The sequence below is a fragment of the Nothoprocta perdicaria genome, unplaced genomic scaffold, assembly GCF_003342845.1.
Source record: "Nothoprocta perdicaria isolate Ctin4 unplaced genomic scaffold, notPer1 scaffold_102, whole genome shotgun sequence".
NCBI classification, from domain to species: domain Eukaryota; kingdom Metazoa; phylum Chordata; class Aves; order Tinamiformes; family Tinamidae; genus Nothoprocta; species Nothoprocta perdicaria.
In genome coordinates, this window is record NW_020454117.1 from 102,862 (window position 1) to 124,559 (window position 21,698).

Sequence of the window (21,698 nt, forward strand, 5' to 3'; positions counted from 1 at the left end):
TCTAACCTAAGAGTTAAGGACTCTTAAGACAAGGGGAACAAGATTAAATCCAACTTACCACTTGCTTCTCCAAGCACAATGCCAAACAGACTCAGAAACAGAGCCTGGAAAGTCATTTTGGAAGGCAGCATCACCTTCACCTGAAGAAGGATGAGAAGAGATGCACGACTTAATAACAGATCATCTTCCACTGACACCAGCTTTCAAAGGTGTTACTGTTGCTTTGCCACCTAACAAGAACGTACTGATGAGTGGCAGACGGCAAATTTCACAGGTCCTGCTACACAACACATAAATTGCTAGATGAAGCAGCAAAGTATTATGTGATGTAAATTAGAAAAGCATTCATTTTACAAATTTTTCCTCAAGGACTCACATTTATAGAATCATGGTTGGAAGAGACCTTCAAGGTCATCGAGTCTAACCCTTCAACATCAAGCCTGCTAAAGCAGGTACCTAAGAAGTGCCTCATCTATGCATTTCTTGAATGCTGCCTGGGATGGGGACTCCACCGCTTCCTTGGGCAGCCTCTTCCAATGCTTGACCACTCTTCCTGTGTAATAGCTTAGTGTCAGAGCTGAAGCTTACTCTTCCGAAGAGCACTTTATCATGAATATTAAATCACTGAATGGCTTATATGGCTTCATGCATATAAAGCAGTGGATTTAATTTAAAAATGCTTTTTGCTTTTTAAAAATATCTTTGAAACCCCGACTTGTAGTGCAGAGACCCACACAAGCAGATTAAAATATTATACAGACTCTCATTGTGATAGAGATAAAAAGGTCTATACAAACCTTACTGGCAGGAGAGGAACAGAAATAGTTATTCATGTTTCTTTCAGTACCAACACTAGGTGACACCTAATTTAACTGCTAAATGRAGTGTTTCAGATGAACCAAGGGAAAGTCTTGATAATGCAATAAACAGTTTACTGACGGGACCCATTAACACAGAGTTTCTGTAATCACTGCAAGGGTTCAAGCTGTGCAGAGGTTCAGAAAGGATCCRGATAGCTGTTGCAACAGAAGAGTTGTTCAGACAGCCCCTGAGAAATAGTTCCCCCCACACATTCTCCTACCTTAATTTATCAATTAACCGTAATGGATAATTATATCAATGACTGTTGCAACATCTTACAGAGAGGACAAGTGCACAGGGTGCCCTGAGGCTTCCACAAAAAGCCTGATGTAGGGGTGGGTGCCCCAGAACTAGCCAGAGCTGTAACACACAAAGGATAAATCAGAAGTAATTTCTCTGAGAGCTTCAGGACTCTCTGTCTGCTCAAAGTAGCACAAACTGAGGGACCTTCGAGGCACCTGCTACACAGAAATTATTTCTAAGGAGAGGAAGGGGCAGAAGAGAGGTTGCTTCTGTTTTCCTTAGTGAATAACTTGCCTAAAATTGAAACTTGCACCATATATGGAGAAAAAAATATTTGCCCAAAAATAATTTTGTAAACACATTATTACAAATCCCTGAACTTTGTGCCAATATCAGCAAGGCTGGGAATGTCAGCTTCCTGGGAATGTCTCCTATCAAAAACACAGAAAAAAAAACAACTCTTACATGCTTTTTTTTATAACATGCAATAAACAGAAGACTAAATGAATTGTAAGGGTGTTCTGTGTTATTATACTGCTCTAGAAAGCAACTGATGATGAATAAGTAAGAGGAAGAGAGAAAACTGCACTTTAAAAATGTTCCCATCAAACTTGTGCACCTGACACTTATGCACCCTTCAGGTAGCATGCCCTTATATTTTAAATCCTTGGAGTCAAAACAACTCCTTAAGCCACTCCACAGTTATGAAGCATGAATAAAGACTACATAAAGACTTAAACACAAAATCAAAAATAAGAAAACACCAGCAAAGTCAGACGGTGGCGCATAAAGCTCTKTAGAATATCCAGACTGGTATTCCTAAACATTTGCAAAATCAGTGGCCGGCATAAAAGACCAGAGAGAAACTTCAAGTTGTGCTTTTACACTTCAACAAGTGTTTTTACATACAACAGGAAGATATGCTAAATTTTCAGTAATAAGCTACCGTTCAGTAATAAGCTACCCCTTTTAGCGACCGTTAGATTCCTTCATGCSTAACTACAAGATGTCCCACAAGGAGGAACCAGCAGATCTCGCAGCTGGGCTGGTCACAGAACAAAGAAAACAGGAATCCCTCTAAGTCAAAGGCCCATTCTAGTGAAATTAGGAGGGAAAAGAAAAAGACGTTAAGACGGAAAGAAATAAACAAYGGCCCTTCCTCTTTCCAAAGAGAGGAAAACTGCCTCTAAAACTGCACGGTATTTTTCGCAAGCTACAGGAGTTAAAAAAAACCCTTCAGCAGTCTTTTTTGGGGTCTGTTCAAGCAGCCTTTAAGAGCTTTTGCGCACTTGGGCCAGGCGCGCCGCGCTCGCTCCTCCTCTGCCACACGATACCCGCCAGCTCGGGGGGCCCAGAGAGGGCCCTGCCACCCACTGCGCCCCTTACCGCGCTGCCCTCCGCTTCCCGTGCGCTCCAGCGGCCGTGGAAGTGCTGCTCGGACCGTCGCTTGCTCCGGCAGCGCGGCCCCGGCTGCGACCCGCGCACCAACTGAACGCGCGTTAAAAAGGAAAAAGAAATCAAACGAAAAACCTCAAAAACATACAAAAATTCAAAAAACAGGCAAAGCCCGCCCTTACTTACGCGATTCCCTGCCGCGGCACCGCCCCGGCCGAGCAGCACTCGACCTGCCGCGGCACCGCCCCGGCCGAGCAGCACTCGAGCTCCGGCTGCCCTGGCCCATCGTGGGCTAATGATGGAAAAAAGCAGCATAGGAGAGGCTGTTGTGGGTCATGTCCTGCTCTTTTCAATGGATAATAATGTATTTTAAAAACACAGTGCCACTCGCACACGCAGTTCAGCATCTGCCGGCACTCACTTGCTTCTCGAATGTGTTGAAAACGGTTTTCTTTCTCTAAGCACTGAAGCTAGGAGGAAGGAGCAGGCTGCCTTCCTCCTCCGGTCTTTGTGTTATTATCAGGAGCTCCAAACTGCTATCTTTTTTTTCCCCTTTTTTCCTTTTTTTTTTTTTTTCCCCCTGCAGGACTACTAACATCAACAAAATTAACGGATTGTTCTTGGAACTGCTGCAGATAAGAACACAGTAATAATAACAAACTGCATAGATAGTTAAGAGCAGTGACATTTGCAGATACTGGGTCGTGAATACTTTATGCTTCTGACAGCATTTCAGGCCAGCAACAAGACAAGAGGTTAATGGGTATAAATGGATCACACAGGAAGCCTCATCTCCATGTGAGGAAGAACCCTTTTAGTGTGAGGGTGGCAGAGCCCTGGCACAAGCTGCCCAGGGAGGCTGTGGAATCTCCTTCTCTGGAGGTCTTCCAAACCCGCCTGGATGCCGCCCTGTGCCCCRTGCTCTGGGTGTCCCGGCTGGAGCAGGGGGTTGGACTGGGTGATATCTAGAGGTCCTCTTCAACTTTAAGCATACTGTGCTTTATTGCAAAGCCTCATTGAAAGTTATATAATACATTTACTAAATGTAATCATCACCTTGGAATTTTTTTTTCTTAATTAGCACAAATCTGTTTTTAATTTCTTAATTAGCACACACTGTGGCCAGTGGTGTCCCCCAGGGGTCAGTACTGGGCCCGGTGCTGTTCAACCTGTTCATCAATGACCTGGATGAGGGCASGGAGTGCACCCTGAGCAAGTCTGCAGATGACACCAAGCTGGGTGGAGTGGCTGACACTCTAGGGGGCTGTGCTGCCATCCAGAGGGACCTGGACAGGCTGGATAGTTGGGCAGGGAGGAACCTCATAAGGTTCAACAAGGACAAGTGCAGGGTCCTGCACTTGGGGAGGAATAACCCCAGGCATCAGTACAGATTAGGGGTCGACCTGCTGGAAAGCAGCTCCGCGGAGAGGGACCTGGGAGTCCCTCTAAGTCAACTAAGTCAACTAAGTCTAAGTCCCTCTTAGTGTCAGCTCCCCTGGGAGTTGACACTAAGTTAACCATGAGTCAGCAGTGTGCCCTCGTGGCCAAGAAGGCCAACGGGATCCTGGCCTGCATCAGGAGGATGTTGCCAGCAGGTCAAGGGAGGGGATTCTGCCCCTCTGCTCAGCTCTGGTGAGGCCGCACCTGGAGTACTGTGTGCAGTTCTGGGCACCCCAGTATAGGAGGGACGTGGAGCTTCTCGAGAGGGTCCAGAGAAGAGCAACTAAGATGATTAAGGGAATGGAACATCTCCCGTACGAAGAGAGGCTTAGTGAGCTGGGCCTGTTTTCTCTGGAGAAGAGACGGCTCAGAGGTATAAGTTCAGGAAGGGAGAATGCAGGGAGGAAGGGGACAGGCTGTTTTCACTGRTGGCCAGCGAYAGGACRAGGGGTAATGGCCATAAGCTGGAGCACAGGAAGTTCCGTCTCCAGGTGAGGAGSAACYTCTTTACYGTTAGGGTGACAGAGCAGTGGAACAGGCTGCCCAGGGAGGTTGTGGAGTCTCCTWCTCTGGAGGTCTTCAAAACCCGCCTGGATGCCACCCTGTGCCACATGCTGTAGGTGTGCCTGCTTGAGCAGGAAGGTTGRACTAGATGATCTCTAGAGGTCCCTTCCAACCTTCAATATTCTGTGATTCTGTGAAATCAGAGTATTAAGTACTAGTAACACACCAATGGCCTGTCCTTAATCACCAAAGAAGGTTTGAGCACTAGGTCTAAGGTGATTCTTTTCTGGATCCTCAGTGCAGTATGAATGAAAAAAAAATCTTATTTCTGACATGAGGCCGAGAGAAGCTTGTGTAAAAGCTCAATTCAAAATCTCGTGGAAGTTGATTTCATTATACAGAAATCTCCAGGCAAGCTAATTTTACATGCAGTTTCACACTCAAAAGCACAAAGCCGAAGTAGCAAGGAGGGCATGGGATGCTCTCTGTGGAGCCCTCCTTGCAGTGTCTTCTGGGTTCCTCTGTGTTGGTGAAGACCAATTGATTTAGAGTTACAGAAACATACAATCATTATGGTTGGAAAAGACCTACAAGATCATCAAGACCAACCACAAACCACTGAATCTGTCCTGGCACAACTTGAGGCCATTTCCTCTTGTCCTATCAGTAGTTGCTTTGGAGATGAGATCAACCCCAGCCTCACTACCACTTTCTTTCAGGTAGTTGTRGAGAGGGGTAAGGTTTTCCTTGAGCTTCCTCTTCTCCAGACTAAATAACYTCAGCTCCCTCAGCCATTCCTTGTAAGGTCTGTGCTCCAGCTCCTGCACCAGTTTCATTGCCCTTTGGACACGTTCCAGCATCTCAGTGGGTCTGAAAACTGAACACAGTAGTCAAGGTACRGCCTCACCAGTGCTGAGTACAGGGGGATGATCAYTTTGCTGGTCCTGCTGGCTACACTGTTCCTGATACAAGCCAGGATGCCATTGGCCTTCTTGGCCTCTTGGGCACACTGCTGGCTCATGTTCAGCTGTCTGTCAAGCAACACTCCCAGATCCTTTTCTGCCACACAGCTCTCCAGGTGTTCTGCCCCAAGCCTGTGGCACTGCATGGGGTTATTGTGACCAAAGTGCAGCACCCGGCCCTTGGCCTTACTGAACCTCATATGGTTGGCCTCATCCCAGCAATCCAGTCTGTCCAGATCCCTCTGTAGAGTTTTCCTAGCCTCAAGMAGATCAACTCTTCCTCCCAGACTGGTGTCATCTTCAGATTTGCTGAGGGTGCACACAATTCACTCATTGAGATCATCAATAAAGATGCTAAAGAGGACCATCTCCAACAGTTTCTCCACTGGGAAACACCACTCGTGACCAGTTGCCAGCTGGATTTAACTCCATTCACCACCACTCTCTGGGTCTGGCCATCCAGGAAGTTTTTCACCCAGCAAAGTGTACAGCTGTCTAAGCCATGAGCTGCCAGCTTATCCAGAAGAAGGCAGTGGGAGATGGTGTCAAAGGCCTTACTGAAGTCTAAGTAGATCACACCCACAGCCTTTTCTTCATACACTAGGTGGGTCATCTGTTCTTTGGAGATCAGGTTGGCCAAGTAGGACTTGCCTTTCATGACCCCGTCTTGGCTGGGCCTGATCTCCTGGTTGACACACACATGCTGTGTGATCATCCTTAATATGATCTGCACCACAACTTTCCCTGATACCACGCTCAGGCTRACAGTTTCCCAGATCCTCCATCCAACCCTCTTGTAGATGGRTGTCACATTGACAAGTTTCCAATCATCTGGGACCTCTCCTGTGTCCCCATACCAGGATTGCTGCTAGATGGTGAAGAGTGGCTTGGCAGACACTTCCTTCTTCCAAAGGTGGTAAGCTCTTTTCCCCAGGTCTCACTGATAGTTCCCTATTCAGCCAGGCTGGCCATCTTCCCTGGCAGCTCATCTTTTGGCACATGGGGTCGGTCTGCTCCTATGCCTTTCAGATTTCTTTCCTGAGAAATGTCCAGCCTTCCTGGACCCCTTGGCTCTTCAGGACTGTCTCCCAAGGGACTCTCCCAACCAATSTCCTAAACAGTCCAAAGTCTGCCCTCCATTAGTGCAAGGTAGTGGTTTTGCTGACGCCCTTCCCAACTTCATCAAGAATTGGAAACTATTATCTCATGGCCACTATGCCCAAGAGAGCCTCTGACCACCGCATTTATCACCAGTCCTTCTCTTTTGCTGAAGAGCAGGTCCAGTGCAGCTCCTCCTCTGYTAGGCTTGCTTACCAGCTGTGAATACGGCAGGAAGTTACCTTCCATGTACTCCATGCACCCTGCTAGATCGTTTCCTCTCTGCCGTATTKTATTTCCAACAAACATCTGGTAGATGAAAGTCCCCAACAAGAACAAGGGCTGCCAATCATAAGACTTCTGCCAGCTGCTTATAGCATATTTGATCTGCTTCTTCATCCTGGTTGGGTGGCCTATAGCAGACTCCCACTAGAAGATATGCTGGTCAAGCAGACTCTCAACCAACCGTTTGAGAGAGGTGATCGTCCCCCTATACACAGCCCTGGGGAGGTCACATCTGGAGACTGTGTCCAGTTCTGGTCTCCCCAGGAGAGGGATGTGGAGCTGCTGGGAAGAATCCAGTGCAGGGCTACGAGGATGATCAGGGGCCTGGAACATCTGCCCTATGAGCAAAGGCTGAGGGAGCTGGGCCTGTTCAGCCTGAAGAAGAGAAGACTGAGGCRGGGATGTGATCTATAAATACCTCAAGGAAAGCAGTGAGGAGGAGGGGGCCAGCCTCTTTTCGGTGATGGCCACCAAGAAGACTAGAGGAAATGACCACAAACTGAAGCATCTAAAGTTCCACAGGAACTTAAGGAAAAAAATCTTGACAGTGAGGGTGACAGAGCAGTGGAACAGGTTGCCAAGAGAGGTTGTGAAGTCTCCTTCCCTGGAGATCTTCAAATCCCACTTGGACACAATCCTGTGCCATGTGTTCTAGGTGACCCTGCATGTGAAGGGAGGTTGGACTAGATGATCTCTAAAGGTCTCTTCCAACCTTAAGGATTCTATGATTCTATGATATAAGCCTTGTTGGCCTTCCCCCTGATCCTGACTCATTATCACTTGACTTTTCCATCACTCACTTGGAGCTCCATGCAACTGAAACACTACCTAACATACAGGGATACCCCACCTCCTTTCCTTCCTTGCCTGTCCCTTCTGAAAAGTCTGTAGCTATCCATTGCAGCACTTCAGTCATGACAGTGGTCCCACCATGTTTCAGTGATGTTTCAGTGGTAAATATGGTTTTTCCATAGTTTTCTCCCTGCAGCCAGAGACCTGGACTGATGCACGTACGAGTGGCAACTCGGTCTGTGTYACCAATGTCTTTCTGTGGTTGGCTTTCTGCTGAGTGAAGACCATGGCTGTGGCTGGTTCTTCTTACAGAGCAATGACTGTGAGGAGAGCTCTCCTCCTGACTGGGACCGGGCWGGGGGGAGGCGGAGCAGAATGTTTATGGGAAGAATATAGGCGCATTGTCAGAGAATGCAGATTTTCAACGAGGAAGGCCAAGGCCCTTCTGGAATTAGAGTTAGCAAGGGATGTCAGGAACAACAGGAAGGGCTTCTATAAATAGGTCAGCAGCAAGAGGAAGACTAGGGAAAATGTTAGCCTGCAGCTGAATTGGAGGATGCCTTAGTGATGGAGGATGCAGAGAAGGCAGAAATGCTAAATGCCTTCTTTGCCTCTGTCTTTACTGCTAAGGCTGATCCCCAAGAACTACAGAGCCCAGGTAAAAGAGAGATAAATGGGAGAGACTGAAAATGTGACTTTCCTTCCTGTTTAGTGATTATCCATTGTGGTACTTGCAACATAATGCCTACAGATCCACATGGATGAAAGATATTCTGTCCYGGATCAGTGGATCAAACTCAGACCCAGTATACAGCTCAGATGAACAGGTATCATTCATGGATGTGCCTTGATTTATATGGGTGTAAGCACATTATTTGCATTGAAAAGGAGGGTCCCAGACGATGACAAATGGATATGCAATGGCAGACTAAAGGAATTGGGTTTTTCCACGGTGAAGTTCATAGCAAAGTTACTGCATGTGTTGGGGGGATTCATGCAGTGCCTATTAGTGAAGYATTCTTGAAGTATTCTTTGAGAGGGTCCAGTGGAGAGCAAGAAAGATGGTTAAGGGAGYGGAGCACCTATCGTACGAGGAAAGACTTATGTGAGTTGGTGCCTGTTTAGCCTGGAGAAGAGACGGTTGAGAGGGGGATCTGATTAATATGTATGAATATCTGAGGGGAGAATGTAGGGAGGATRGSRCAAGCTTATCTCAGTGGTGGCCAGTGATAGGACAAGGGGGAATAGGTGCAAGTTGAAACACAGGCAGTTCCATCTCCATGTGAGGAAGAACTTCTGCACTGTGAGGGTGACAGAGCCCTGGCACAGGCTGCCCAGGGAGGCTGTGGAATCTCCTTCTCTGGAGGTCTTCCAAACCCGCCTGGATGCCGCCCTGTGCCCCGTGCTCTGGGTGTCCCGGCTGGAGCAGGGGGTTGGACTGGGTGATATCTAGAGGTCCTCTTCAACTTTAACCATTCTGTGCTTTATTGCAAAGCTTCATTGAAAGTTATATAACACATTTACTAAATGTTATCATCACCTTGGAATATTTTTTTCTTAATTTGCACAAATCAGAAWATTAAGTACTAGTAACACACCAATGGCCTCTCCTTAATCACCAAAGAAGGTTTGAGCAGTGGGGTTGGACTAGATGATCTCTAGAAGTCCCTTCCAATCTCAACCATTCTGTGTGATTCTCCCTGCAGCCAGGGACCTGGACCGATGCATGTACGTGTGGCAACTCAGTCTGTGTTGCCACTTTCTTTCTGGGGTTGGCTTTCTGCTGAGTGAAGACCGTGGCTGTGGCTGGTTCTTCTTATAGACCAATGACTGTGGGGAGAGCTCTCCTCCTGAGAGGGGCAGGAGGTGGGAGCCAGAGGGAGGGTAAGGTGAGAAGAGAGTGACTGCTCCCTGCCTGCACACCCTGCCSGTGGCAATTGACCCAGCACACCCTGCTGGCCGCACCACGCTCCTGGTCGCTTGGGGGCTGTGCTTTTATACCGTGGGATTGGGATGCCTTCCCTGCTAGCCCTGCATGGTGCAGCAGAGCTGCCTGGTCCTCAGGCTCCCTCACTCCCCTGTGCTTGTGCCTTCACTTTGTGGCTTTTGCCGCCTATTTAGCTGCTCTAGGAGAGGCTGCCTGGCACAGGCCTMCGTCCCTGAGCACTTCCCTTTGTAGCCATATCTTTTATATCCTAGGGAGTGGTCGTCTGATATCTTCCTGCTGGGCTAAGAGGAAAAGKAAGCCTCCTGTTTTAAATCATCCATGCTCTGGGCAGAGGGTGAAGATAGAAATTGGACATCAGACAGGTTCAAGCCCCTACCAAAACTATCTGGATTTATCTGCTCAAAATTATCTCCTTTAGAGCAGTCAAGAAAGCCTAGGTATGAGTCCAAAGCCCTCCTTATTTAAGGCACAGATATCCATGGCCTTTTTACCATTAAACTGTCCCAAGGAATGGGATGGTGCTTGCTATGCCTATGTCCACATTTCTGGAGCCCTCCTGGGCTCCTCCATACATTAAATGTGCATTTTTTTGCTTGTTTTATTTTTTTCTTTCCCCGTTGTTCTAAGTATCTGAGTGTACAGAACAGAGCTGCTAGATCTGATGAATAATGCCAACAAGAGAACCTGGAAAGGAAGAGGGCTTCTTCCTTCCTTGGGAGGAAACTAGAGATGGGCAAGGAAGGGGTAGGTCTTAAGTAATCGGTGAAGACTACCAGTAAACTTGGAGTGGACAGGGACAAATGGAAAGTTAAATGGAAAGTTCTTTTAGCAGACCAGCAGATGCAAAARGTAAAAGTCTTTTTATATTAATCATAGAAGAAAAATACACAAAAATATTTTTCTGAGCTTGTTTCACTTTTTTTTTCCTCTGCAAGTTCCTAGCTCAGTTCAGCCATGCCTGCCAAATTTTGCCAAGGCTTCTTTGGAGCTGGCAAGTACAACACTGAMTCTCTGATTTAAGAGAGCCCTTGAAGTTTGTTGAGAAAACAAGCAAGTAGAAACCTCAGATCCTAAAATGTGGAGAGTTCTTTGTTCCAGCTCCTTTTATTTTTTTCCCCCGCAATTCTACTTGTGCTGATTAAGGAAAGTCCCTTCTATAATGAATTATTTTCTTTACTCTTCCTTTTCCCCATGCTTTACTGTTGACAGGTTTCCTACTTCTGTCTTTGATTGCTGGACTGATTATGTCTTTTAACCAGAACCATTTGAGACAGTAACCTATTAAAAGWTTAAAGGAAAATGATATGATTCAGTCTTATTATTTATCAGGGAAGGAAAATAAAGAATTAGACTAAGACTAGAATCAGTGGCACAGTTTCCAGTGAAAGAAAGAGTGGTAAGTTTTACAGAATATATCACTGACTGGAGGCTTACATCAATTCTGTAGGCTCTGCGGATCTCCCTCCATTCTCTCTGTGGGCTTATGAACTAGAGTGCTCCCCTTAACTATGAGGTTCATGCAGCCTTACCAGCTGTCAGAAATGCTCGACCAGCTCACTTCACAAACTCTTCCTGGAGATCCAACGGGACCTGAGGATCTGCTACATATTTTGCCAATGATTTGAACTCACGTCCACTCGCAAGCCACATGTTTTYGCTATTTCAAACTTTCCTCTATAAACAAAGCAAATGCTAAATGTTTTTCAGTTTCATATCTTGGCCAGTTTTCACAACATAGAGCACCACATTTTCAAGCAGAGAAAGTTAACAATGTGAGGAAAAAAGAGACATTGCCTGTGCTTTCMTAACAGCTGGGATAGCTTTCCTGCATACCAAGATGTCTATCTGAAAGTCCAAACAGAAAACAAACAAACAAACACACAAGTGTTTCATTTTCATGAMTGACAAATTCTTTACTTTCATTTCTGCTCTGTCCCACTAGAGGGTACTCTGCTATTATAAAAAAGTATTTGGCGTTGAGGTTGCGCCACCAACTGAACTGCTAGAAAAGATTCTGTAACTTCATTGAAAAGCCACTTGTAACACAGCTCATCCTCTAATGTTCTGATGCAGACAACAGTAAAGGAAGCTGTCCGTTTCSAACCATTAAAAATACTAGTTCTTATGAAATACGTGCCTTGAGATAGTTGCACAGGTTTTGCTATATTTGCAACCCAGGTTCTCCTGCCAGATTCCTTGTGAAATATCAAAACAGAGCACGAAATAACAACTCAGGATTATGTTTCCAAAGACTTCTATACACAGACTTACATTTGACAGCCTTACTGAAAAAAGAAAGCAAAATGAATAGTTTAGATGGAGAAAAATCACCCAGGATCACAGAATATGTCTGGAAGTGACCTGGGGAGGTCACCTAGCAGGTCCAGCTAAAACAAGGTGCTCCAGGTGAGYTTTCATTATCCACAGGGGTGGAAATTGCCCAGCATCTCAGGCCAGCTGCTCCAGTGTCCTCCCTCAAAGGATAAACCCTTTCTCATGTGCCCACTTGTGTCGCTTGTCCTGCTGCTGCACACCTCCGAGGGGAGGCTCSTGCTGTTGTCTCTGCGATCCTCACCTGCTTCCCCACAGCCCTCACACAGCAACGTGTGACYATGTGTTGTTGGAAAGGAGCAGAGTGAGGTGGGCACCCTCCTCGCAGGAGGCTTTTCCCTGGTCCATGTTCCCAGCTCAGTTGCTCACGTGGGAGCCAGGTGGCCGCTTGGCCACCTTGGAGCCGGGGCTGCCCAGTGCAATGTGGGCTCCGTGTCAGCCTGAATTTGGCTYTGACAGGTGCTTTAAATACACTGCCTAATGGTCCAGCTCAAYAAGGTTCATCAGCTGGCTGCTTGTTCTGCTTGTAACGTTGACTTCTAGTGTCTGGCATTGTCTCAAATTATAACAGAGAATCATTTATGTTAATAGGGCTGTAAAAGAGGCCTTTTGGTCCTAAGATGTTTTCAAGGAAAACTTTGGGGAAGGACTGTTTTGATCTGTACTGAGTTTAGGAAGYGAAATATAAATGTAGATGAGGCACTTAGGGAGCTGGTTTAGTAGGCATGGTGTCAAAGGGTTTATGGCTGGACTCRATRGTCTTGAAGGTCTTTTCCAACCATCATGATTCTATGACAAGATGGGTGGTAACTGGTGGGAGAGGGAAAGAGCACGGGAGCACAGGCTTCAGCACCTCCTGCTGCAGGAGCCAGGCATTTCTTCCCGGTAAGAAAGCAGGGGCCCTGTGTTAGGACCACTAGCCTGACCCTTGGGWCTGGAGAGCTTGCTCAGGCCCCCATTGGGCACCAACCTCCATTTCTCAATCCCAGCTCCTGGGGAAGACTGCTTTTCTTCTCCCACTCAACCCAGGGAGAGCAAGGACAAGAAAACCATGGTAGGGATATTCCAGCTACACCAGACAGCAGGCACTCTGCTACACTTGAGTGCCTATGAACAGCAAGGAAAGAAGGTGATGGAGATAAAACGAGGGAGCTAAGAAATTTATTTTTAATGGAGAAACTTGAGTAGGAAACTCTGYGTGTCGTGTTCTTCTCCCCCAACAAAGGACAATACACCTTTCAAACACTGTAAACTCCACACAGTCATTCAAACACAGCTCCCCTCCRAATGTCTGCTCACTTACTGGAACTGATTTCTGTGGTGAGGCTGTGGAGCGCTGCTTCTACCGAAGGACACCGTTGAGCTACAAGTCTTTCATCCTGAGAGGTGYCTCAGTTTTCTCTGTTCCTCAGTCATAGCATAGCCCATCACTGTTTTCTCAGTAGTCAGCTGATGGCACTTATTCTACCCACAGACAAATCATTGGCATTACCCTTCAGGTTCCCTGCTTCCTCTGAAAACAAATGCGTGCAGTTTTTGTTCTTTCAGGTTGCCAAATGCGGTGACCTATTGCGAAGTGGAGATCCTGGGGTTTGCTTCTGTAAAAGAACCATCAGAGCAGTGTAACCATGACTCAGCTCAATATGATCTACCAGCAAGAAATGATGACAAAACAGAAGGGCTCCTACCCTAGTCCTACCCACAAAACAGGACTAGCAAGAGCTTGAAAGGAGAAGAGCAAGTCTGAAAAAAAAGTCAAAGGAAAGTGAGAAGCTACCATCTGTGCTCACTAATTTTGTCAATGGATGCCCCTGTCATACCCATGCGTGTTTGTGCCTGTGTGACCAGCAGGATGGGAGAGCGAATTCTGGGAAAACATCCTTGAGAGGTTGCCAGTTACAGAGCTCAAGCTCCACAGTGCTTCATCAGTTCCTTCCTTCTTCTCTCTCTGCCCTCCTTGGCATTTCCAGTACCTTTTCCCCTACTTTCCAGCTAGATGATGGCTAACTTTTCCCTGTTAAGCTCCAGGCCTTGGCCATCACTTCGCAAGTCTAGATGGGGCACATACATCAGATAGCTGTAATCCATCTGGCATGGTTATTTCACCATGGCTGGTGCTAGGTCACCACACAAGGCTCCACAGGAGGCCTGTAAGAACYTGCTAATTCTCCAGCAGTGGTGCCCATCACTGTTTGGCAACTTGCCTAGTGAGATGGACCTTCCTGAGACACAGCTGCAGCACAGCTTGTGGCAGGGAAACAGTTCTCATGTGGACCTGTGGGGAAGTGGCACATCTCTGGGGGTCGTGCTGTGTGTGACAGCGTCAAAAGGATGTGAATAAGATTGGCTTTCCTMACTTTTCTCTGTCACCTAGGTTGTCTCCTACCATTGCCAGTATTCAAACCCAGGATCTTAGTGATGTGCTACCTTCCAGGTAACATAAAGCATCAGATACATTCATGAAAAGTACTGCCAAGACTTTTGAAGGGCTCTGAATTACTGCTGGAGATGCTAAGCATTTGAATTACCTCACTGCGATTAAACATTATGCTGGTCCTTCTGGGTATGCAGGCTSTGGTCTTGTTTCCCAGGATCTTGGTGTAAGCCTTGGCTTTCTGCAGTTGTGCTGGATGCTCTGCGACACTGCAGCCTGAAATAACATTAACAAGTTACGTGACACTTAGAAATCTCCTGGTTTTTAGAGCAAGTCTTGATGTTTTATGACTGCTGTTACTAGCTGAATAGACATGTACATCCTGTGCAGGCCTGCAGAAGACACCAACAGGCAGCACAAACTGCCATACTGCTAAACTGCACCAGGGACACAGGCAAGCGATGCCATTGACAAGAAAATGGAAGCTCTCCTTACTTTTTTCTCCTGTTGATTAGCTTCATGATGCAAAGTGTTGAGCTCATGAAGGACAGAGTTGTTACAACTGCCATGATGATTACACTCTTCGGAACACCTACAAAAACAACACGAAAAATCATGCAAACATGGTGGGATGTTAGTATGTTCCTCATGTCCTTTGCTAGAGGCTGGGATTGAGAGGKAACATCAATCTTCCTTTCTTGAAGAAAAGAACAGTTTAAGAACGTAACAGTGTGGTGGGTAAACAGCATATTTTATTTTGAAGTGAATACCAACATTTTCTCACATTTCCCTAGTTTGATGGTGTCAGGGAAAGGTTTATGAGGCGTTACAGGAGTATTCTGGAAAAAGAGATGGGCCGTTGCCTTCGGCTCCCGCCTTGGCATCTGTCCACCCACCGTATGATGACTGAGGAGTTACTGTACCTGAGGAGACGGAAYGGATTCATGCCTGATCCACAATGGGCCAAAACGGAGAAAGAAAGTTTAAAGGATTCTAACCCGATGGATAAAACCAGCCTTGCAATCTACATCATCGCAGCCTGCCCCCTTGGAATCAACGCCTGGGCCCCAAGAAGAGGGACCGGGAGTAATGTATGGGTTACTTTAGCTCAGATGTTGAACTTAACCACGATGTATCTACCTACAGCTATGCCTGCGGCCCCATTTTTCACATGCCTGGTGGGAATGCCTGCCGGCAGATGGGAATGGTGGGTGGTCGCGGGTCATGCTCGGTATCAGCGGTTTAATTGTAATGACACATGTAAGTTATGGGCCGGCGGCAACAACGCAGTAATGGTCAATGGGACCGACTTTGGAGGAAACTGGGCAAAATATTGGTGTAATAAAGGTAAACTTAAGGATGTGGGGTGCAGCGGTGGCGTTGAGATGGGGAAGGAACCAAATCTCAGATGGAACTGGCTTAATGGGACATCAGAAACCCCACAGAACCAGCAGAGCTAGATGAGCCCCAAAGAATACCCTGATATATCATTATAAGGTTATACTTGCAAGAAAACAAAAAAGGGGGAGATGTCAGRGAAAGGGTTAAACTGAGAAGCAGTTGGGGGAAGGGAAAACAAGGCGCACAAAATSGAGGAGCTAAAGCCACCAGGCTGCAGGGAGGCAGCCWCGAGGAAGACCGCTGGAGGACCATATAWGGCAAGAGGCTACMGGCCTTCTGGTGCCTGGACTGTTGCCAGTACAGGGCGCGGTCCGGTCGGGTGATACGGCATAAAAGGGAACAGTTAGAGCATTAAAGGAGCTATTTGTTCACCCCTGCAAGTAGTCCACCAGAGCTTCCTTGGGGGAAACGACCGACACCATATGATGGTTGACCAATATTCCCACTCCTAATTTACATACTTTTCCTTTTCTTAATCATAAATTTTATCATGAGGGACATCTCCCATCCTTTCTAATAGATCAGGTTCTCCACGCTCTTCTATGCWTAATAGTCTTCCCCAGCATTTGACAGCTGGATGCTTGCTCTGCTAGTACACTTGTCTGTGGATACTGYGGGAGAGTTGGTCCCACCAGCTACATATCCATGCATATATTTATGCATATATGCACATACACATTGCACAGAGGTGCACATACCAAGTATGGAACCTCCTGGATGTTTTCAAACCATGGAACTTCCATCCAACATAAGGAGCAAGCTAATAGAAAAACATTTAGCAAGATCTACCTAAGAAAAGCTTCACTCCCACTATTGCAATCTCAAGTGTCTATCCAGATGGCAGCCAGATGATGGGTGACTGCATGGAACATTTTCCTTTTCACAAAACTATCTATAGATATATCTCTCCTAAGTACTCGCCACCACATGCCACACCGCTCCATCCAAAGSAACCTACCTTCACTTTCTTTTTCTGGGTAGATTGTCTTCATTACTCTTCCCTGAGGATGGTCCAGGAGGCAAACCATGGCTTGGAGATGGTGGGCAGGAAAGGTATGTCTGCTTACCACCGTTACTGTTCCATTTACATTTAGAACACGGTGTACTTCAGAGGGCTCAAGCTGTTGTCCATCACCCAGCCAGGTGACTTCGGGGGGAGGCTTTCCTGTTGCCCAGCAGACTGCGGTGASGAGGCCCTCACTAACGAGGTGTGGTCCATACTCTACTACTAGTCCAGAAACTGCTGAAAGGAGAGAAAGAGAACGTGCTGTTTACCCTCTGTGGTGAAGTAGTGGTCAAAGCAGGAAAGGTGTGACGGATATGCTCCTTTCCCAGCTCAACCTGACCTGTACCTTACATGCAGCCCTGTTCAGTTGCTAACCACCTGCAATTTATCTAATCCTGGTAGGCACCACCATTCTGATTTCTTCTACCACTCAGACACAATGTAACAGTCCTGAAGGCTGCATCCCAAAGGGGAGGTAAAGCTAATGCACTAGCCAAGGAGCCTCTGAAATGAAAGAATGACTATAAATCAATCATCTTACCTATAAACACAGGGACAGCCCGAGAGCCCCTTGAGCTCTCCTGGCACGGCAGTGGGCTGAACAGCAGGATCTCCCCTTGAGCAAGGACTCCTCTCAAGGTTACTCCTCGAGGTTGAGAAACCTCCCTTTCCACAAGAGATTTGTGGTAGTGAATATAGCGCGCTCTATTTCTTTAACTTTACTTTGTAACTGTGCACAAGAACCCTTAGTCATAAACCGTTGACCAGGTCTGGGACTAGGATTGGATCCAGCCACACCCAAACTCCTCTCAGAAGGAGCCTGAAGAGCAATGGGGTCCAATCTGAAGCTCGTGACCCAATGGGAGGGTATCCCAAGATAACTGTGTATTATCTTGAGCGTCCATGCAGTGTATAATAGGTGACCTTGCCAGTGAATCTCGTGAAATCATTGTCCRTATTAATAAATGCTATTATTATTTCTTTCATATGAGTGAAGTGCATTTTGTCACTCACCCCCTCACCTCCGCCACCACTCGTTCCGTGACAAAAGGTCAGCTCTCTACTTGGAGTTTTTAAATCTAAAAATATTTTCTGGCTTCTTTACCTTCACTGACTTTGAGGAAAGATATTGCAGTTCTGGACAACACCTACTGARGAGATGCTACTGGATAGAACATTCTCATGCAGTAGAGGGGTAAAAATTTACACACCTCTGCCTCCACACTATACAGTGTGCCAGAAAGTAAGGAAGTGTTACTGGAAGACTTACTTTGGACATTGAGGCATATATCTTTGCTGAAAGATCCATGAGGGAATACACTGAAGATGCATCTGTAGTAGGATTCATCCTCTAATGTGACATTTTGGATTGTGATTGCTGAGGCTTTCAGTGCTGCACTGCTGAACCATGCCTTCTTTTGGAATGACCCGATCAGTCTCGCCCCCCAGTTTGGGCTGTAAGTGGCTATGTTCTCAAAGAAAGACCCATTTCTCTTCTGCCAGGTGACTTGCAGAACATCCATTGTGAGTGTGAAGTTGCAATGGAGGTTTGCCTCTCCCCCAAGGGCTGCTGCAACAACATTTTCAGACTTCACTGCTTCCTTCAAACCTAGGAACAAAACAAACCTCAAAATCAGTAAAAAAGAGAATTCAGTTAMCTCAGGAAAGGTTGGAGTGCCTTGAAGCACCTGGCCAGATAAGCTCCCATCTGGCAGAGCTCAGACATGAGAAACTCCACCAAGACACAGTGCTGAGTGCTTGGACACCTCGAGAAACCTACGTCTTGTATGTGACTGACAGCACAAACCCGGGCTAAACATTTCTGAGCCATAAGGCAGTGCTGTGATGAGCAAGAGTGCATCACAGGAACAGCTGATCACCTTGACAGCAGTGCCAGAGAGAGACTGCAGTTCTGGCTCTGCAATGTGTTTAGGCTTCTCCGTTTGCCCTGAGGGTGAACAGACACCACAGCAAAGCCAAGACACTGACTCGCCTGCCCGCTCCACATGTTTCACCTCTGGCATACAGGCACTGCCACTGGAGGAAACATGGGGCCACCATCCAGGCTGATGGCTGGGAGGCGGGATGGGRCAAATGCATCCTCCAGCTTCTTGGAGACCTAGTGCTCTTCTCTCCTGGCCACGCACCTTCTCCTGGAGAGGACTGCAGTGCTGGTACCCTACAGAGCAGCCTCCATGTGACTAATGAGGTCCACAGGTACCATTTGGTCCTCACTGCTGAGCATCTCTAATTCGACCCCTCCACAGCCTAATCAGAGATGCTCAGCAGAAAATTTGTGCTAGCGCACAGTGGATACCATACCAACATAACTCCTTTTCTTCTCAGCTGCTTAAAGCACCGTGTCAGGTTTGAAACCTCCCAGTCCTTTCCTTGAGACAACCCTCCCCTCCTTACCAAAAATGTGCAAAGAAAGCAAATGTGGGAGGCATCTGGGGAAGGAATGGATTACAACTGAAGGAGAAAGGATTCAAACTTCTGCAGCTTAACTTAGGGGGGTGGCTGAGTGGGAAGGCCCACTGGCAGAAGCAACTTGTTTTCCTGACCAGAACCAACGTGAATCTGTTCCCTTGGTGTGCACTGAGCACGTCAGCAACAGATGCTAGGTGTCTGTGCAAGCCTTCTCCCAGCAGCAGCAGCAGCCCAGCTGATTCCTCTTCCCTCTGGGCAGCATCAGTGAGACATTCAGAGGGACATGGAATCAGTAGGAGATCTCCACAGAAGAATGACCAGACCTGCCATATAAACGAGGGAACAAGCTCTTTCCAAACCTAACATTAGCAATTGTTTCCCCATTCAGTGCTGCAAGGGACAGTACTTTGCTGGGAGTTCACCCTCTCAACTCACACTTGCCTAAGAGAGGTCAGAGGTGTCCTGCACAGACGTAACGTGCAGTTATCAGCCGGATTTGAGGCACGCATCAAGGCAGGTCCTGGCCCTCAGAGCATTTCTATTCCTCTCTCCTCAGCAGGTGCACAGGCTGAGAGCGAGCAGTGTGCTGGGAACGGGACATTGCCACTCACCCATCCCTGGCTTCTCGAGCTGGCAGCCCCCGCAGAGCAGCAGCAAGCAGATCCCCGCACAGCAGATCCAGAGGAAAACCATTGCAGGGCAGCGCAGGAAAGGCATCAGGAAAACTGCTGCCTTTACCCAGCTCCCTCCGAGAGAAAGCCACCTGGTAAGACAGGGAGACTTGGCGCCTCTTTTCAAACTGCTGAGAATAGCCCAATCAGTGGAGATGGGCAGGGCACACAACTGCTTTGCTCCCGGGAGCAAACCCGCCCTTCAGAGTCCAGGGAGGCAATTCTGGAGCGGTGGTAATTGACCTGGCTGCGCAATCAAGTCTGCAGGTGAGTTTGTTCAAAGCTCAAACAATGAGAAATGAGTAGCAGTCGTGCCCTCCATTCCCCCCAAAAAGGTCAGGAGAGCTTGACACTCTTCACCGCTTGTTAAGTCCACTTTGAGGAGCTTCACAGTGTATGCGATTTGTACAGGTTCGTATCTTGCTATGTGCAAACATTGTGCAAAGCGCTCCCTCAGGAAGGGCACATGTTTATTGGTGGGAGAGGGAAGGAACAAGGCGCCATCTGAGAAGTCAGATTACAAGAGAGGAATCTCATTAGGGGGCAGTTTTGAATGACATTCCCTTGCCCCCTCTCTGTCATGTGTGCCCGTATCTAGCATAGCTCCAAAGCAGGAAAACAAGGGATGTGACATAGACCATCCCCAGCAATGGTCAGGAGCAGCTAGACACCTGGCTTGCTGCGTAAGTGTTTCGCTGTAATTGTGTGACACCGTCCTTAGCCACACAGTAATCCAGTGGTGAGATTAAGCACCATGTGAAGTTTCTTTTTGGTTCTACAGAAGGATGCCTCCTCTGCTCTGTATATCTTTGGGGTTATTCTGTTAGAAAAGAAGGATGTCTTATGGAAAGAGATCCTTATGCAAAACAGATATAGTACATTTTCTGTCTGTGTTCTTCTTTGTTATTTCTGAACTTGAATCTTCCCTCTATTTGAAGGATCATTGTAAATAACCCATGGTATAAGCAAAAGCTTGTGTGCTTAGCCTGGTAAAAACTGCCACAGCAAGGCTCCAACAGCACAGTGGAAGTGCACCAATGAAGTCACTGTGACCACAAAGGGACTAATAAAAAGCCAGCTCCGAGAGTCACCTTCTCCCAGGGAATGCTGCRCTGAGGAAGCCACAGCTTCAGTGCCCATGTCCCCGGGAGCCCTCGCACAGCGTCTGCAGCCTGGCTGCTGCAGGCAGCGAGCACGTCCCTGCGGCCACCCCGTGAGGCTGCACTGGCAAACCCAGCAGCTCCCCAGGGAGGCACGGGGCCCACCGTGTTTCTGAACCCACATGGCCACAAAGAGCACCCCGAAGCACGTGGAGCCGTCGGGCATCTCTCTGAGGGTCTTGGTGGTGAGCAGGGACTCTCGTGCTCCCCCTCTCTTTGCTCTTAGAAGCTCTCCATGCAGGCAGCAGAAATGGCACTGGCGATTCTTCCATTTACAAGCATTTAATCAAAGGTCTTGGGTGATGTATTTGTCTCTTTAAAGAGAATTGCGCCAGCTTGCAGCTTTTTAGATAAAGCTATCTAAAGGCCACTCCTTTTCYACGCCTAGACTTTCTTTCTTTCGTTCATGCTGAAATTAAGAATTAGTAGTGAGAAGAAGAACAGTTATTGCACAGCTTGCTAACACCTGCTTCTGATGATTTCTTGTTCTCAGCTCTGCCACAGCCTTAGGTACACACTGCTTATGCCCTTGTCTGTAAATAAAATTGTGAAGAATAAAGGAAACGTTCATTCACTTTTGATGGCAAGCGCAGACAGACAGCTGAGCCCAAAGTGCTAGAGAATAACAAATGCTGCTCAAATCTCCTAGAGCAGGTTTATTATCTAAAGATTTCTTTCCCCTTATTACCTGTAGGCAATATTTTTCTTACAGTAAGGAAGTTCTATAATATATCTTGGGATTTGATACTTTTCATCAGAAACCAACCAAGGGAAAGTCAGTGCAGTACCCAGCGAAA

General features: G+C 47.2%; 2 protein-coding genes across 3 annotated transcripts in view; both read right to left on the reverse strand.

The window, feature by feature from the left end:
• LOC112949232 (OX-2 membrane glycoprotein-like) overlaps positions 1 to 2,714 on the reverse strand; it is a 13,983-nt gene extending 11,269 nt beyond the window's left edge. The window contains exons 1-2 of one of the 2 annotated variants that reach the window (XM_026041623.1): positions 2,686 to 2,714; positions 59 to 140 (exon numbers count right to left, since the gene is read on the reverse strand). In XM_026041623.1, coding sequence (XP_025897408.1) covers positions 59 to 131 — 73 coding nt within the window. In that variant the 5' untranslated portion in view covers positions 132 to 140; positions 2,686 to 2,714. Of the gene's footprint in view, positions 1 to 58; positions 141 to 2,490; positions 2,507 to 2,685 lie in introns of those variants that run through there. The other variant, XM_026041615.1, reaches the window with a different exon arrangement.
• Positions 2,715 to 13,403: 10,689 nt separating this feature from the next.
• Positions 13,404 to 19,763, reverse strand: LOC112949507 (OX-2 membrane glycoprotein-like). The gene is made up of 6 exons (XM_026041941.1): positions 19,682 to 19,763; positions 17,911 to 18,249; positions 16,593 to 16,877; positions 14,729 to 14,825; positions 14,388 to 14,509; positions 13,404 to 13,457 (listed from the first exon to the last, which is right to left on the reverse strand). The coding sequence occupies exons 1-5, from the start codon at positions 19,761 to 19,763 to the stop codon at positions 14,398 to 14,400; spliced, it is 915 nt and encodes a 304-aa protein (XP_025897726.1). The 3' UTR covers positions 13,404 to 13,457; positions 14,388 to 14,397.
• Positions 19,764 to 21,698: the final 1,935 nt, after the last annotated feature.